Source organism: Camelus ferus, chromosome 9, assembly GCF_009834535.1.
Source record: "Camelus ferus isolate YT-003-E chromosome 9, BCGSAC_Cfer_1.0, whole genome shotgun sequence".
NCBI classification, from domain to species: domain Eukaryota; kingdom Metazoa; phylum Chordata; class Mammalia; order Artiodactyla; family Camelidae; genus Camelus; species Camelus ferus.
The window spans coordinates 78538033-78555612 of record NC_045704.1 but is presented as its reverse complement, the minus strand read 5'-3'; the positions used below and the strand labels follow the sequence as shown (position 1 = coordinate 78555612).

Sequence of the window (17580 nt, the reverse complement as noted above, 5' to 3'; positions counted from 1 at the left end):
ACAGGCCATGCAAGTCATCTCCCCTGGATGGCCCCAGGGACATCTGCCCCCAGGCCTCCCCATCCACGCCCAGCATACCTCCAGCAGGCTCAGCCTGAGCAGGAACAGCCTCCAAAAGGGCCCGGCGGCTGCAGCAGTAGGGGTGTGACCCAAGACGGGGCAGAGAAAGGGCCGTCCTTCCCCAGTCCCTGACCCACGGCCTGCCGATACAGGCTGCCAGCATCCTCGGAACACCTGTCACGTGCTGTGTGCTTTTTGTACGGTGTCACCTCCTCACCACACACTTGGGAGGCAGGTGCTAGTGAGGCCACTTGTCCTCCATCACATAGACAGGAAGTGGCCAAGCCAGGACTGAGAGGTGGCCGTCCCGTCGGCCTCAGAGCCCAAGCTCCTAACTAGGATGGAGAGCCTGCCTCAGGCTCACCAGAGAGCCGAGCCCTGCAGACCCCTGCCCCAAGCCTGGTGACGGCCTTCACTGGACTTCCACCCTCTGCCCTCTGCACAGGGAAGCTGGGAGAGGTGGGTACTTGGGTTACCTCCCTGCAGGGACAGGAGGGCTGAGGAGGGCAGCTAAGCCACGGAGTCTTGCCTAAGACTCCATCTTACTACTCCCCAGCTGGGGAAACTGATGCCCTTGGAGGGTGGGGTCCTGTGATCCTGACCGCTGGTAAGGCAGAGAGGAACAGAACCTGTGTCCTAACTGAGGCTGGGTCAGTGGCTCAGAGAGAGCCCAAGAGATGGCGCTTGGACCAAAGGTGGGGCTGAGACGGGGAAGAGACAGTGTGTAAGAGCTGCCTGGAGGGAGAGTCAGCAGGCCCGAGGCCTGGCTGGAGCGCAGAGGGAACGAGATGGAAGGAAGGGGCACTGTGGAGTCATCTACGCAGAGTGGACCAGGGACCACGTCCAGCAGAACAACGATGCCCTCTTCTGTTAGGACATGAGCAGCGCCTATGTCTGCCTTCCAGCCACTCTGTCCTCTCAGTCACTGGACAACAGACAGTGGAAACCCACCCTGTGCCGGGCCCACCTGCCCACTTCCTTGTCCGCCATCTGCTGCCAGCCCTGTGACATCTGTGCCCTCCCTCCGCACAGCTCTGCGTCCCCCACCCTGGGGCTCTCGGGGCCCTGTGTTGCAGTGTGCACCGTTGTCTGCACGATGACTTCTCCCAGCCCTTCTCTGACTCAGGGATGGTTGCTGCCTCACCTGAATGTGGAGGAGGTGTTGGAGTTGCTAGGCAACCTAAGGGCAACTGACGGGGAAAGGCTACTGACTACTCCAGATCACTCTGCCAACTTGACAGGCCAGACCCAGAGACGTCTGTGAAACAGCTGCTCTGGGAGAGGCACAGGGCCAAGCCCCCACAGGGCTCTGCCTGCAAGAAGTGCCCGGTCCAGTCCAGGAAGGGACCACCAGCACCACAAAGCCATATCCGTAGACCAGTTGCAAAGTGAAGCACTACAGAGCGCAGGGAGGCAGCCAGGTCACTGTGGCCACACCAGCCATCCAGGAAGGACAGACGGGGCATAAATGATAGCGGCTCCCATCTAGGAATGCCTACTGTGTGCCCTGCATGCTATTCACAGTATACATGCTATTCACAGTTCTTCCCCCAAGAACCCTAAGGGAAGGTATGATTAGACCCATTTGGAGAGGAAGAAAGCCAAGTTCACAGAGATGGTGATTTGCCCCAGGCCACCCACCTACTGAGCACAGAGTTGAGATTCAAACTCAAGCCAATCTGGCTCTAGGGGAAGGAGAGGGAGCAAAGTTCGGAAGAGGAGGAGGTATAAGATGCCCTGGGGACAGTGAGTGAAACAGTCTGTCCCTGTGTACAAAGGTGCCAACGGACTGGAAGATGACAGGGCCCTGGGGAGATGAAACGTGCTTCAGATAACGTGCCAAAACCTTGTGCAGGGGTTGTCAGGGGGGCGAGAGTACCTCCACTTGGCTCCTTAGGGAAAGCCGTACCTGCAGGTGAAGCCAGAAGAAAGGGATGCATGTGGCAGGACCTGCACAAATAGAGGCCTGGAGGGAGGAAAACACAGTACATCCAGAGGCGAAAAGAGGTTGTTTTAACCCAATGCACTGACTCAGCACTGTGCCAGGCAAGCACAGGGATGAATGGAATCAGACATCTTAGAAGACCATGTAATATGATGATCACTTCAGCCATGGGTAAGAGTTCAGCCTTGAGGACTGGTAATTCTATCGAAGCCGCAGAATGCTGGGCAGAAGAAAAGATGTAAGACTCTAAGAAAGCCTTAGAACCCCACACTCAGCAAACAGAACAGGCTCCAGGACCCTGTCTGGAGCGAGGGGAGCTGGCCCCCAAGTCCCGCAGCCCTGCAGCTCCACCCTCCCTGGGGTGCCCCACCCCCCTCCTCCCAGGGGACCAGTGTTGGGGGAGGAGGGCAGCCCAAGGGCAGAACCATCTTCCAGCTTGGCTCTCATGAATGGTCATCTCAAAGCCCTATGTAAGGAAGAATGAGACCTCTCCAGAGGAGCAGATATTTCCCAGTGCAGGCAGCACACCGGACAGACAAAATGCCAAGCACAAAGCTAAAAGGAGCCAGACTGCCAGGGCCAGGGGCTGTCTTGGCAGGTGCACACTTCCGGAGAAGGTGGCCTCCCACTGACCGCTCTGCAGAAGCGCAGCCTCCTGGGTGTCCCTGGCTCCTGGGTGCATTCACTTTCTAAACTATTTGCTGAGCCCTTGCAGCATGGGGGCTTGGCACAAGCCCTGTGGTGAGTTCTACATTAGAGTAACCCCCTCCTTCCACTTGACCCCTGCAGTTTACAAAGCATCCCCACATCCCCTCTGGTCCTTACAAAGACTCAGAAGACTCACCAGCAGACCACACTTGTATTCCCTGTTTTTGTTTGCTGTTTGCCTTTTTATTTTAAGGGTGTTTTAAGATACAACGATGGGTACTACATGTAAAGTGTGCAGCTTGTTGAGTTTGGACTTATGTACACACCTGTGAAACCATCACCACAATCAAGATAAACGTAACCGTCACCCCTAAAAGAGGTCCCTTGGCCCCTCAGTGACCCCTCCATCTCCCTCCCACCCCACATCCCCAGGCAACAGCTGCTCTGCTTTCTGTCACTCTAGGTTCGTTTTTAGTTTCTAGGATCGTGTATAAATGGAACTACTGTATATGTAGCTTTTTAACCCGCCTTCTTTGACTCAGCATATTTTCTTATTACAGCTTTTAAAAATGCAGTCTTAATGAGTAAACGCAAGTAGTCAGTCACAAAGCAGTAGTCTTTGCAGGTGCCCTGGCTCCAAGCCCAGTATGCTATCTGCCACACTTCATCCATTCCTTCTTCATTCATTCATTCGTCAGAGATTACGTGAGCACTAGGCGAGCTGAGCCCTGGGCTAGGTCTTGGAATCATCATGGTGCACAAAACACATATGACCCCTGTCCCCGTGAGCATCCACTTCTCCCTTCATTTGCGCATTCACCTGCTTAACAAATATTCACCGCATGTCCCCGGAAAACAGTTTGAACTCAGCACTGCCCACCACCCCCTACACCAGCCTGACCCTCATCAGCTGCCCTCTGATCTGCCACATTGAGCTAAGCGCTGGGATGATGCAGGTGGGGGTCATCAGACGTGAATCTTGTCCCCCAAGATGGTGCAGGGAAGATGGAAAACTGTAAGACGCTGTCCTACAAGCTCAGGAGAGAGGGGAAGAGCTGAGGCCGACTCTGCAGAAGCCGGAGCTCTGAACTGAGTGCAAACGTGAGCGAGCTGCAGAGGGAGGCCAGCAGCTCCGTCAAGGCTGAGGGCTCTTCCAGCTGGACTGGCCAGACCAGGCTGCTCAGGCGAGCCGGACCCAAACAGCCCCAGAGGGGCAGGGAGGAAGAGGAGAGACAAGGGGAAGGGGCAAAACAGGCACGAAGGCATGGAGGCAGGATAGGGAGGGCAGGCGGGAGGTCTGCGAGCTGCGAACCCCCCGGGGGCTGTGTGAGACCACGCAGTGTGCCCGCAAAGCCATTATATTGCCTTTATGTATGGAGCAGAAGGGAGGGGAGTAGGGAGGGTAATTCCTTACCTGTTTGTAATAACTCACTAAGTGTTCCCACTTTGAGGTGGGAATTACCGTTATTTTCCCCTTTTTACAAATCAGAAAACTGAGGCTCATAAAATCCAGTGATCTGCTGAAAAATATCTAACTCCTAAGTACTGGGGCAGAGCCTCAAGCCAGGTCTCTGTCTCCAAGACCATTTGTCTCTTCCCTCTGTCTATAATGACCAACATTTACTGATCTGAATGGAGCCTGTGGGGCAACTATACAGCACGTTTCAGTAGACCACAGAATACACTGCTTGAACTTGGCACTGTCCCACCCCCTCCTATACCACCTGACCCTCTTCAGCCACCCCCGTGTCTGTCACTTTGAGCTGGGGATGGAAGCAGCAAAGAGGAGAGTGGGATGGGGGAAGGAAAATGGCCCTGCTCCCAGGAGAGGAAGTTACTTTGGCCAAAGAAGCTCTCCCTCATCCCCTCATGCCTTCTGCCCCTGGCCTCAAGAGAAAGCTCCTGATATGGGCCCACTCTAGGCACTTGGAATTGGTCCAAAGTCCCCACCCTGGAGCCCCCAGATGGCACCCCTTCCTCTCAGTCTGGACAAAATGGGGTGGGATTCACACCAAGATGAAGCAAAGCAGGAAGCTTCACCCAGGGCCAGGCTTCCAAAGGAGAAAGCGCTCCTCTGAAGTCACGAGGTGGACACAGAGGTGGAGTCCTAGTCCCCCTCTGCCTGGCAGCGGAGTGGCCCAAGACAGGCCCCCTAAATCGTCACACTGATCACTCTGAAGGAATAGAGAATATTTCTCCAGGGCTTGCCATGCGCAAAGACAGGATTCCAGCTCAATGACAAGTGTCTCAGGTCTCAGCGTTCTTAACCACTGGTCCATCGTGCTTTCCAACCCGCTTACCACTCACGTGGCAGGCTGGCACCCCGGCATGCTCAGCGGGGGGTACATCCTCTCCATTCCACAGCTGAGGAAGCTACAGCTCAGTGAAATTAGGCAGCTTGCAAAAGCCTGCACACTCCTAAGAGGTGGGGCAGGTGTTTAACTGGCCCTGGCCTCTCTAACCTGAGCTCTTCACCCTGTACATTGCACTTGAACTGAGAGAAGAGGATGTGAGACTGAAAGAGCTCTGAGCTCCCACACTTCTGCGGCCCTGGCCCGCAGCTCCCCACAAGGCCTCAGCTTCCACACAGCGGGCCCGTGGTCTAGTGGGTCTAATGGACCAGGAGGCAGGTTCACCTCGGGACTCTGTGCCATTGGTTGTGTGACCTCGGGAAGACCACATGGCTCCTGTGACTCAGTTTCCCCATCTGTAAAATGGAAATAGCATTTTCCAACCTCAGATGACTATTGTCATTTACTAAGCAAGTGAACGTGGAATCACTTTGAAAAGACTACAGTGCTGTACACAGCAGGACCCCCTTGTCATCCGTAAATGAACCTACTCCAAGGCTCTGACCACTACAGATTCTACCTCTCTCCCATCCTCATCCCCAGCCTGCCTGCTTTCAGGGTTCTTAGGCCAAAATCAAAGCTTGAGAGGACCTAAGGGAGGAATCTTAGTCTGTGTTTGTGTATAGCCAAGCTCACTGGGCATGCTCTCCCTAAACCCACCACCCACACACACACACATGACTTACTTTCCACTGCCTAAAATGATTTTCTTTAGTGACGTCATTCCCCATAAGCATCTTGGACTTAGGTCAAAAAAAATACCAGTGTTTGTTGGCTTCTAAAGTCCCCGTTATGTGGGAAAGTTCACAAAAACAATAGCTATAGCTTAATGATCTTTCCAGCAGGCATTTTACACATGCTGTCTCCTTTCATGTACCCTCAAAGCAACCCTAGGAGTGACGTCCAGAGGAGGGGTGAAGGCACGGATGGCTGGCTAGTGGGACAGGACGGTGGTTGCCCACCCAGCCTCCATCCTCTTGTTTGCCCTTCCCAACAGAATCCCAACTGGATCAAGAGGTAGTGGTGGAAGTGACGAGAAATGGGTGAATTCTAGAAAAGTTATGAAGATATAACAACCAAAAGGATATGTGACACCCTGGCTGTGAGGGGTGAGAAAAACGAGTTAAGGATGAGATGGGGCATGAAAAGTGCTGGGGAAACTGGAGGACTTGGTACAAACACAAAATTCTACATTTTACTATTCAGGAACGTGAACTCCCTCTTCACTATGGCCTCTCTCTGCCATCATGGATGGAGACCCTCTTCAGCTGGAGAAAGTTTTTTCCTCTCAGCCAGGCTCCATCTTTGCAATTTCTTCTAGTTATTCGTGTGTGCAGACTCAGGGGGTATAAATGATTTCAATAACAATGTTGCCCAAATATCCATGAGGTTCCATCCCAAGCTAAAAATAAACCAATTTTTAATCCATTGGCCTGCCCTGCCTCAGTGCCAAGAGCCAGCTGTACCCTCTCCTAGCTCCTGTGTGATCCCCTCCTCCCTCTCCACAGCTCACAGCGGGCAGGGAAGACTGAGGGTCTTCCTGCTGCTTCTCCGACTCCCCTAGGATGGATGTGTGTGGCTGGAAAGAAATGGAGGTTGCTCTGGTCAATTTCGACAACTCAGATGAAATCCAGGAAGAGCCAGGCTACACCACAGACTTTGACCCAACTGCTCCGAAAGGCCGCTCTGGGGGCAGCCCCTTCTCCAGCTGGAAGATCCGCATCAGTGACAGAACCAGCCATGAGACAGCCTTCTCCAAGCTCCCAGGAGACTACGTCGACCCCCCAGGGCCTGAGCCAGTGGTCCTGAATGAAGGAAACCAGCGGGTGATCATCAACATTGCTGGGCTGAGGTTCGAGACCCAGCTCAGAACCCTCAGTCAGTTCCCAGAGACCCTCCTGGGAGACCGGGAGAAAAGGATGCAGTTCTTCGACTCCATGAGAAACGAGTATTTCTTTGACAGGAACAGGCCCAGTTTTGATGGAATCCTGTATTATTACCAATCTGGTGGGAAAATCCGGCGCCCGGCCAACGTCCCTATCGACGTCTTTGCTGATGAGATCTCCTTCTATGAACTGGGCAGTGAGGCCATGGACCAGTTCCGGGAGGATGAAGGCTTCATCAAAGACCCCGAAACACTGCTCCCCACCAATGACATCCACCGGCAGTTCTGGCTCCTCTTTGAGTACCCTGAGAGCTCCAGCGCTGCCCGTGGTATGGCCGTGGTCTCCGTCTTCGTTGTGGTCATCTCCATCACCATCTTCTGCCTGGAGACACTTCCCGAGTTCCGGGACGAGAGGGAGCTTAAGGTGGTGAGAGACCCCAGCCTCAACACAAGCAAGACAGTCCTCTCCCACACCATGTTCACTGACCCTTTCTTCATGGTGGAATCCACCTGCATCGTGTGGTTCACCTTCGAACTGGTGCTTCGGTTTGTGGTCTGTCCCAGCAAGACTGACTTCTTCAGGAACATCATGAACATCATTGATATCATCTCCATCATCCCCTACTTTGCAGCCCTCATCACAGAGCTGGTCCAGGAGACAGAGCCGAGTGCCCAGCAGAACATGTCCCTGGCCATCCTGAGGATCATTCGGCTGGTGCGGGTCTTCCGCATCTTCAAGCTCTCCCGCCACTCCAAGGGGCTGCAGATCCTGGGGCAGACGCTGAAGGCTTCCATGCGGGAGTTGGGACTGCTCATCTTTTTCCTCTTTATTGGGGTCATCCTCTTCTCCAGTGCAGTCTACTTCGCGGAGGTGGATGAGCCAGAGTCTCATTTCTCTAGCATTCCTGATGGCTTCTGGTGGGCCGTGGTCACTATGACAACCGTGGGCTATGGGGACATGTGCCCAACCACCCCGGGGGGGAAAATTGTGGGCACTCTATGTGCCATCGCAGGGGTCCTCACCATCGCCCTCCCCGTGCCTGTCATTGTCTCCAACTTCAACTACTTCTACCATCGGGAGACTGAGAACGAAGAGAAGCAAAACATCCCAGGAGAAATCGACAAACTCCTCAACAGTGTGGGCTCAAGAATGGGCAGCACTGACTCTCTTAGTAAGACCAATGGTGGCTGCTCTGCAGAGAAGTCCAGGAAGTGATCTGTCCGGGGCATCTTGGTCCCCTGAGTCTCCTGCGTCTCATTGTCTCTGTCTGTCTCTCTCTCAGTGTTTCTCTATCTCTGTCTCCCCTCCTCCAGTCTCTCCCCCTCCCACCTCTTGCTCTTTGTTTTTCCAAAGACCAAAATATATCATTTGTGACCAACCGGCCATCTTTGACTGGAAGCAATTTTAATAAACATGTCTCTGCTGTATTTTCTCAGCTGTTTCTTCTCAACTGACTATAGAAAGATTTCATTCTCCTTTCCTGTGAGAGGGTAGCTCAGACCCTAGCTACTCACCTGTGGCCCCCGAGACCAGCACTGTTGGCAGCATCTGGAAGCAAGGAAATGGAGACTCCACACCCACCTCAGACCTACTGAATCAGAATCTGCATTTTAACCAGATCCCAGGTGATTCATTTTCACTTTAAAGATGAAGAAGCACTGGCTCTGGTCTTCCTAAGAGGAAGCACATTAAAAGACCAGGGATTGCTGTGAGCAGTGAGTAGGAGCCAGAGTTGTTTAATAATAATACCGTACACTTGTGTACCATTGTGTGCATTTTCTAAAGGTCTTTCATGTACATTATCTCACTGCACCTAAAAATAACCAGTGGAACAGATTTGATTATTAGTTCCACGTTGCAGATAAACAAGCCAGGGACAGCAACTTACCTAAGGTCACCCAGAAACAGTGACACAGTCAATGCTGGCACCGGATCTCCTACCTACTGGTCTAGTGCTCTTTCCGCTAATGAGGAGGATGTGATGGAATTGGGGGAAGGGGAGAGGAACTTGAGGGATCTGTCTTTCAGAGGATCCAGGCAGCAATCTTCTGGGCAGGAACACTCTTCCTGGGGGTCTCTGCATCTCCGTGCAGCCTGGGAAGCAATGCCTGCCTAGCCCCCCTGCTCCCCAGTCCCTCCCTTGGACAGTGAACAAGAAGAAACTCTCCTAAATTTTTTTTCACTTGCCCATCCCCATGAATTTGTGCAAAGACTGGGCATCCTCTTTGTGGGATGTATATACACCAGGGCCTCAGAAGACTGCTCCAGAAAGTGCACCTGTCCACCTGCCTCGGGGCTCCAATTCCACTGAGTCATCAGAAATTGACCAGGAGCCTGTGGGGCAGCTGGGCCAGGAGCAGCAGGGTCCTACAGCATGTGCGCAGAGGCCAGGCCTACCCAAGGAGGGCAGCTGTCACAGAAACTGAAGAACTGCCCTCTTGGGAGAGGGTCTTGCTCAGCCCATCAAGCTCCCAGGATGAGAGAATGGAATTGGGATTCACCAGAAGGCAGGGAAGGAAGTCTCCACTCTGTCCCTCCCCATTCAGCCTTTCACATAAGGGCCCAAATATCCAACATCTGGCCACACCTCAAAGGTAAGTCAGCACCAAAATGATGCCCCTGGGCTGCAGGTCCCTGCACAGCCCCACTACCCACAACCTAAACTGCACACCCACAACACACAGCCCTGGAACACACCCGGCTCCACGCAACCCTGGGAGACACAGCGCTGCGGCCCCAGGTTCCACCACACAGCTTCTGCTTCATGACAGCCTGACAGACGAGCTGGTGGAACGGAAAAGGGTTCCTTTCCTTTCCCATGTTCTTAGTCTACGGCCCCAAAAGCTGGGTTTAGTCACCTTTAAGTCCCCCTCCTGCTCTAATAGCCTCAATCTCCTTCTTGCACTTTAACCTCAAGCTGTAATTTAGCACTGAGTTATGCAAAGATCTAGCCTGGGCTTCATGGCCCTTAGATCTGGGCAAGCAGGGCTCCAGTCCCAGGCCTGAGCCTCAGGGTTCTGGGCTTTGGAGAATGTCTTCCTCACAATTTTCTAAGCTCCCTTTCAATTTCTTCTCTTCAGGGCACTCTCCAATTCTCTACCCACCCCTCACTGCCAAGCATGTGGGGTCGACCAGATGTCCAGGAGTCACACCTGTGGAATTACCCTGAAGCCCTGTGCCAGGCTCCAGCTCCAGGATGGTGGCCTAGTGAGCAGATTGCTCCCACAGTCTGGTGTGATATTTCTTTTATAGGATCACACGAGCTCAGATGCCAGCATGGTGGCAGCACCCTGATTTGGGGTGATGCAAATTTTTATATATACCAGGTCCTTGCAAAGACTGTTTGCCCAAAATCCAAAGCATATTTGACAAAAGAGCCCACGTGCCCACATTCTGCCCTCTGAGGGCCACGTCATCATAGTCCTTTACACTAAAAACTATCTTCACATGAAACCCTTTACCCCTTCACATCAACCCTCCAATGTAGATATTATTACCCTCATTTTGCCATGTGAGGAAACTAGTTCAGAGAAGTTCAAGGACACATGGCCAGGATGCAGCAGAGAGGGATGTGAATCTAGGTCTCTTTGATGCCAAAGTGTGTCCCATCAGGTTGCCTGCCCAGAGCACCCTAACCCGGAGAGCAGCCCCTGCTGGAGCAAGGAAGTGGGGCTGTGTCACACAGACAGGCTTGACGCATTTCTGGGAGCAGGGAGGCTGTTCTCCAAAGGCCCCTGCTTTCTTATTCTCTCTGATTCCATGTTCAGTGGCTGAGCCACACGCTGGCCTTACAGCTTCACTTACTGCAAACAGGGTCAGACAATAAGACCCCAGGGCAGACTGGACCAGTGCCCCCAGAGGCCAAGATGGAGCCCCAGAGCCATTCTCTTCCTGAGGTCCTGTGGGAAGAGTCCTGCCTAGCAGGACAGACAGAGCCACTCTTTTTCTCTAGCTAATCCAGTTACCCTCACAAGTTTAGGAGGCCTGCTCATCGGTTTCCGATGCACAGGAAGCAGATCCAGGCCTTCATCAGGCTGGAACCAGGTGGCACAGCCGCAGAAGCAAGCTCCCCATCCCTCATGCGACCGCTGCCAATAGGGCTGATGTCACAGTCCCTGTGTGTCAGCACTGAGTCATCTCTTTCTTCCCCAGGAGCCCAGGTAGATGGGCTATGGGAGCCCCTCTCACCATCCCTCTGCCCGGCCTCCTGTTTGCGACGAGATCTGTGGTCTACAGCAGAGCACCCAAGGTGACTCATTACAAAGGGGGAGGGGAGAGGCAGGGCAGACAGGACAGGGCTGCCCAGGGGGGCAGGTGCAAAACACAGAAGGAAAGCTAGTTCCACCAGCATCAAGGAGGGAAGGACTGGTCAGCAAGCGGGCTCAGAGAACCCTGCCTTAAGGAGGCGGAGCAAGGCCTGAGGTTTCATTCAGCGAGTTAATATTTATTGAGCTCCTACTGTTTGGCAGACACTTTATAGCCACTAAGTAAGGACACAGGAAGAAGGTCTTTTCAAATTTTCACAGTAAAAACACGCAAATATTGTAGAGAAACAATAAAAACGTTTTCAGAGGGTATTACAATTCGCAGGAGGCTTCCAAATCTTTTTTTCTTTTCCATCATATCACGCCAGCTGTCTTTGTAAAGAACTGTGTGAGTCAGGACTAACGGCTGTGTCTGTTCCTCTTTCTCTTTAAAAAGTGCTTTATAAACCTTAAAACATTTCCAAAACTTCAGGATTTTTGAGTAGAAAGTTCTCTAGACTTAAAATCAAAGGACCTCTCCCATTTTTTACTAATTGCGTGGTTTTGGACTCAATGAGCCTCAGTTCCCTTACGTGGAAAATGAAGATCAAAAATGCCTGCCTTGCAGCAAACATGGCAGTGTCCCCACTGCCCATAGCAGGGAGCAGTCCCTGGGTCCTCCCAGCTGCCCTCACTCACCCAAACTGGCCAAGAGGGCTCCTCAAGACCTCCACAGGCTGCCAAAGTGGCTGCTTACGACCTGCCCTCTGTTGGAGAATCCCTTTGTGATTCCTACTTCTCTCATTCTTATACTTGAACTCAACCTCTTTGAGCTGACTTTCAAATCTAAAAGATGGACAGGCTGTTGCGAAGAATCAATGGAGTGTTATTAAAAGTAATTTATGGCTGTAAAGCACTACACAAACGGAAGGAATCATTACTCTTTAAAAGCTGTCATTTTGGACCAATTTACACTGCGCAAGTAAGTATAGAACTGGCCTTTACAATCCAAGTCAGATCGTGACCTGGTTTCAAAGACAGAAACTGATTTCAAAGACAGCCTAAAAATAGAATTAACGATGTGAGGCAGGGAAAGTAGTAGCAGTCTGCATAGCATCACATTCAGTAAACAACCGCTCCCTTCTGGGTGCCTTGCTCTCCCAGCCTGGCCAGCAGCCCATCTCCTGACAGCCCTGCCCAGCCCTCACTCCGCTCTGTACACAGTCCCTTGCTCAGCCCCCCCTGAGGGGGCACAGGCTGGGGCAGGAATGCATCGGGCAGAAACCCAACTCAAACGGAACCAGAAGAGAAGACTTTATCGGCTCACATGGTTGAGAAGCTCAGGAGGAGAGTTGATGGTTGGCCCACTGTGTCTGGGGACTCACACACACAGCTTGGAGTTCTTGTCGCTTCTGTCCGTCGCCCTTGTCTGCTGGCCTCTGCTGGACGGGCAGGCATTCTCCACAGACCAGAGCATGATGGTCCTCAGGTCCCAGCCCTATCACCATCCTACCAAAAATGCATAAATACAAATCATCACCTTTGTATCTAATTATTACCTATAAATCCTCACGTGTTAGATCCAGCAGGTAGGGTTTTCTGTCTGTCTAGTCCACTGCTATATTCCCAGGACCTAACACAGCACAGAGCAGGTGTCCAATAAATAGGTTTTGGATTAATGAATTGTTCCTTCAAGCTCTTCCTCCCAATTACTCTAAAGAGACCAAACCAAGCCACTCTGTAGGCCTGGTAAGATTTGGTTCTCCCCCACCTCCACCTTCCCCCAAACCCTAGACCTACAGGCTGAAGCCAGACATTCCCGAATGAAGAGTGTGATGGCAGGTGACCCTTGAAGGTATTATGGGGCGGGGTCTTGGGCCTGGGTACAGCCTGGCCCCTCGCAGGCTCCAGCCACCTTTGGGGAAATCTTCCTGCCCCTCCCCCTGGGGCTGCTCGGCCTGGTGGATAGGATACAGGATAGTGAGGAGACCCCATTCCTCTCTGAAAGTCGCACTCTGAAGGTCTGTCAGAAGGCCCTGTCTCAGACCCCTTCACAAGCTTTCCGGTGGAACAACTGAAACCTCAAAAGTCCCACACAACCCAGATGTCCGGCCTCCCCGGGCAGTTTGGACTGGTCCCACTCGTGACTGGACTGCCCAGCAGGCCCTCCTCCAGGAAGTCCTGCTCAGGTCCCCTCCACTGCAGTCACTGGGGAAGGAATGAGCCACCCCGCCCCAGCGATGAGGCCCCACCACCCCTTCCCCCAGCTCCACCTTTCAACCCCTGCCTGCTGGGAGGTCCTGGGATGGAAAGGAAGGAGACCCCCAAGGTGCTCCTGCTCAGAAACAGATTCCAGCTCCTAAAAAGTAAGGTGCATTCGCCCCACGCAGCAGAGCGCTCCAAAGGCCCTTTGAAGTGGGAGGAAGAAAAGCCACCGGCCTCCCCAGAGACCACTGAGTCAGCCCGGCCGGCGCATCCTAGAGACAGGAGGACATCTGCCCTCAAATGCAGGGATGAAAAGGACCTGGGGGTGGCAGGGAGCTGGGGAGATGGGGGAAAGGAAGATCAGACACATCTTTGTTATTGCCTCTCAGGGGAAGCGGAGGGAAGAAGCTGCCGGCTGAAATGTCACCAGATAATGAATGCTATTTCGCTCCGGCGCTGAGGTGTCAGTCAGACGCACACGGAGGGATGACAGCCACACTCCTTAGGGACTCTGGGTGGCTCCTCTGCTCTTCTGAGCCACATGGGCCTGGGCCGAGCCCCCTCCCCTGACCCTGACAACACTGTTCTATTGTTAACAGAAAGAACAAATATAAACATAACATGAAAAAAGAAATATGGCAGAATAAGAAATAATCCAAAGCCCCCAAGGTTATTGTGAGAATTCAGTAAGATAATATGTGAAATTTCTTAGCAAAAGATAAAATATGTTATACAAAGTAGGAGGAGCTGGACAAAACATAAGAGAAAAAATTCACCTGTAGGTTGTAAAACTTTTAAGGATCATGGCTATGCTTTTTTAAAGTTAACATCCCAGCACATTGTCTGGTGCATAATAGATACTCAACAAATGAAGGGAGAAGGGAGGAAGAGAAAGGAAGAGACAATCCAAGGCGGACCTGAGGCCACAGGAGGGTGGGCCAGAGGCCCCTGACTCCCCCAAATGATGATAATCATGACCCATGTACCTGGAGAGTTTAGGTCAAAGTAACTTCTTGTACATGCCCGATTCACTTTCTAAGGCATGTAGAATGCATACACATTTTCTCCTCCAACATTCACCCAGTCCCTGCTGTGGGTCAGAGGCCAAGACCGGCTCTGAGGTTACAGAGACCAAGAGGGGTCCCTGGCCTCAGGGAGATGAAATGGCCTCAGAAGCCCTGGAAACCCACACCCTCCCCGAGGGTAGGTCTGAGGCCTGTGCCTCCTGAAAAACCATCAACTTCCTGAGCTCTCCCTGGAAATTAATAGCCAGCCATGCCTCCCAAGCCGTGGCCCCTTTGGACTCGAGGAGAACTGGCCCCCGCGTGATGTGAGCTCACCTACCAACCAGTCCTGGGACGGAGCCCACAGAGGGGAGGCTGTCATCAAAGCTCAGTCTCCCTCTGGGCGTTCTGCTCCCTTGGAAGGCACGTTGCCACTATCAACGGGGAAGGAATCGGAAGCCCAGGAGTGCAGTCCTGCCAGAACAGACAGGAATTCTAGTCAGGGAGGGAGCTCTTACCAGACAGAGCAAAGGGAGAGAGAGATGTTCCCTTCCAGTCCTCTAAGACCAAGTACCAATATCTTCCCTTTGAGTGGAGAGAGGGGAGAACAGGGTCTTGCATTTCCCAAGAGACACTCATCTGACCTCCTCTTGGACAGAGTGGGGACCTCGCTGCAGGGGTGGAGAAAGAGGCAGGACCTGTGGCCCCCTTTCTCTTCTTTGGGGTGACAGGGAGACAGCAGGGAAGGGAAGGCTTGTGGCCGGGGCCTCAAGTCCAGCGGGTTGGAAATGGAAAAGGCTTTAAAAAAAAAAAAAGCTTAAATAAGTGAGTAGAAAGAGCAAAGAGCTGCCATCTTCTCTTTGAAACTGGATAAAGGGGGAGAAAAGAGGAAAGGACTAAGATGAGATGAAAACGATCCTTGGAAAGGAAAGAGGTGTTCAGATGTCTTGAGGTGTGTTATAATTTTTTCAGAAACATCATCTGTAAATGCAATGCTTAGGTTCAACCATTTTAATGACAGATGGGTGCCTTTGTAATTTAATTTTAATTTTTTTAATTTAAATAGGCTCAGAGCACTTTACTTGCTAGGGCAGCCCAAGGAGAAATCGCCATGTTGAATCTGAAAAGTCAGGATACGGAAGGAGCCCGGGCTTGACAGCCTGATGTTACAAGCCCAAGTTACTCAAACTTCATGGGACTCAACGCTTCCAACTATAAATTGGGGTTCATTGGGCATATCTTTTAGAGATGTTAAGAGAATTGAGTGAGATGTCGACTATAAAGCCTCTTTCACACAACGGGCACTAAATAATTAGTAGATTTCTGCTCCCCACGTGGGATCTCAAAAAAGGGTTCAAAACATAAGCAAGGTCCCCTATTGTCACTTGGTGGCAGCGTACCTGGACTCAGGTCAGACAGTACTTGGAACACTTCTGGGCAATCCTCAGGCTTCTGCCACCGTGTGCCCCTTGGGGCCGTATTGTGTTTTCCCATGAAGCAGAAACATCTACTTCCAAGCTCTCCTATGCCACTTCATCGTGTTCTCAGAACTGCCTCCTGCGCCAGAAATGACCACAGTAGCGAGTAGTGCTGTGGGGTTTATGAAATGATTCCACATGCATTGTCACCTCACTTGAATCTCACAATAACCCTTCAAGACAGTCGAGGAGGTTCCGGTATTTGCCTCACTTTAGAGCTGATAAAACTGAGATTCCAAAAGCTCGATGACTTGCCCCCGGCCTCACGGGCTAGCCTTTGGTGGGCGGGAGACTGAGGCTGCAGCTTCTCCCAGACGTCACGACGGCCTCCCTCTGAACCAGGTCTGGCCAAGCACAGCTTGCCAGAAACTGAACATTTGCTCTGAGAGAAAATGAGGGTAGGACTGGAGGAGGAGCAGCGCCTCCTACCCCAAGGGGGTAGACTTTCCTGGGGGTCAGATGTTCGCTCTGCATCTTCTGGTCAGTGTGAATGTATCCGTTTGCTGGGGCTGCCTTAACAAGCAGCACAAACAACAGAAACCTGCGGTCTGACAGTTCTAGGAGCTCGAAGTCCGAGATCCAATGGCAGCAGGGTTGGTTCCTTGGCTTGTGGATGGCCATCTTTTCCTACATCTCTTCACGTTGTCCTCCCTCTGTGCATGCCTGCCACTGTCCAGATGTCCCCCTTTTTATAAAGACACCAGTCATATTAGACTAGGGCCCACTAATGAGTGATGACCTCACTTTAACTTGATCACCTCTGTACAGACACCATCTCCAAGTAAGGTCACATGCTGAAATCCTGGGGCTTAGGGCTCTAACATATCTTAGGGAGTGGTGGGTGGACACAGTAACCCATAACAATATGGTCTCCTTTGTAAATGAGGAAACTGGTTCAGACAGGTTAAGTCACATGTCCAAAGTCACAGAGAGAAGAAAAGCAGCAGCCACTAGCCCTGACGCCAGGGCCTGTGTGTGCACGCACAACGGCACATGCCCTCCCGCCACAGAGCCCACCACCTGCCACGGGCACAGAGGCCACCCCACCGCAGAACTGCCCCTTCAGACTATGTCAGGGAGTAGAGTGAGGCATGGGAGGAAGATTCCCAGTTAGCAACCTTGACCTTCCTCCTCTCTGCTACCGCTTAGGGCTTCGGGGAGGGAGCAAGAGGGAGGAAGATGGGATGGGTAAAGAGTGGGTGGGGAGGAGAGAAGGGGGAAGCAACCGGCCGCTGGGGGGCTGGGAGTGCTGGGCGAGTCCCCTGAGGGTGGGGGCCTAGCCCCTCCCCAGCACCTCAAGCCTGGTCGGTTTCCAATCAGCAGAGTGTCTGAGTGGGTTCTAGAAGCAGCTCCCACTAGTGACTTGTAAAAAGAAGTTATTTTTACTAAACTGCTTGAGTCACATATTGGAGTTTCTCAATGGCCTGGTTCCTGCTTTGCACTCCCCAAAAAAGGGCCCCTGAAAAGTCAAGAATTACCTCCCCACCACACACACACACACACACACACACACACACCCTCAGGCCTGAGTCCGCCTCCAACACCATATCCCTGAGCCCTTTTCCAGGGAATGGGAAGCACCCTGGGCTTGGGGGGTGCTGGGGAGGGAAGGAGGAGGGAGGCAAGAACACAGCAGGGGCCCTGAGAAGGGGCACAAGACGGAGCTGGGAGGCAACACCGGGCAGCCTCACAGAAAAGGTGTTTTTGGCAGGATGACTGACGCACCCCTGCTCTGCCTGTTGTTGGAACCGGAGACCCA

At 52.5% G+C, this 17580-nt stretch overlaps 1 protein-coding gene across 1 annotated transcript; it reads left to right on the top strand.

Annotated features, from left to right (window-relative positions):
- The first annotated feature begins 6569 nt into the window (after window positions 1-6569).
- KCNA10 (potassium voltage-gated channel subfamily A member 10) lies at window positions 6570-8105 on the top strand. Its single transcript, XM_006194756.2, has one exon. It carries the CDS (start codon window positions 6570-6572, stop codon window positions 8103-8105), a length of 1536 nt encoding a protein of 511 aa, XP_006194818.2.
- The last annotated feature ends 9475 nt before the right edge of the window (window positions 8106-17580 follow it).

Excerpts from the sequence above, each read along its gene's own strand:
- KCNA10 (XM_006194756.2), top strand. The coding sequence starts at position 6,570 with ATGGATGTGTGTGGCTGGAAAGAAATGGAGGTTGCTCTGGTCAATTTC.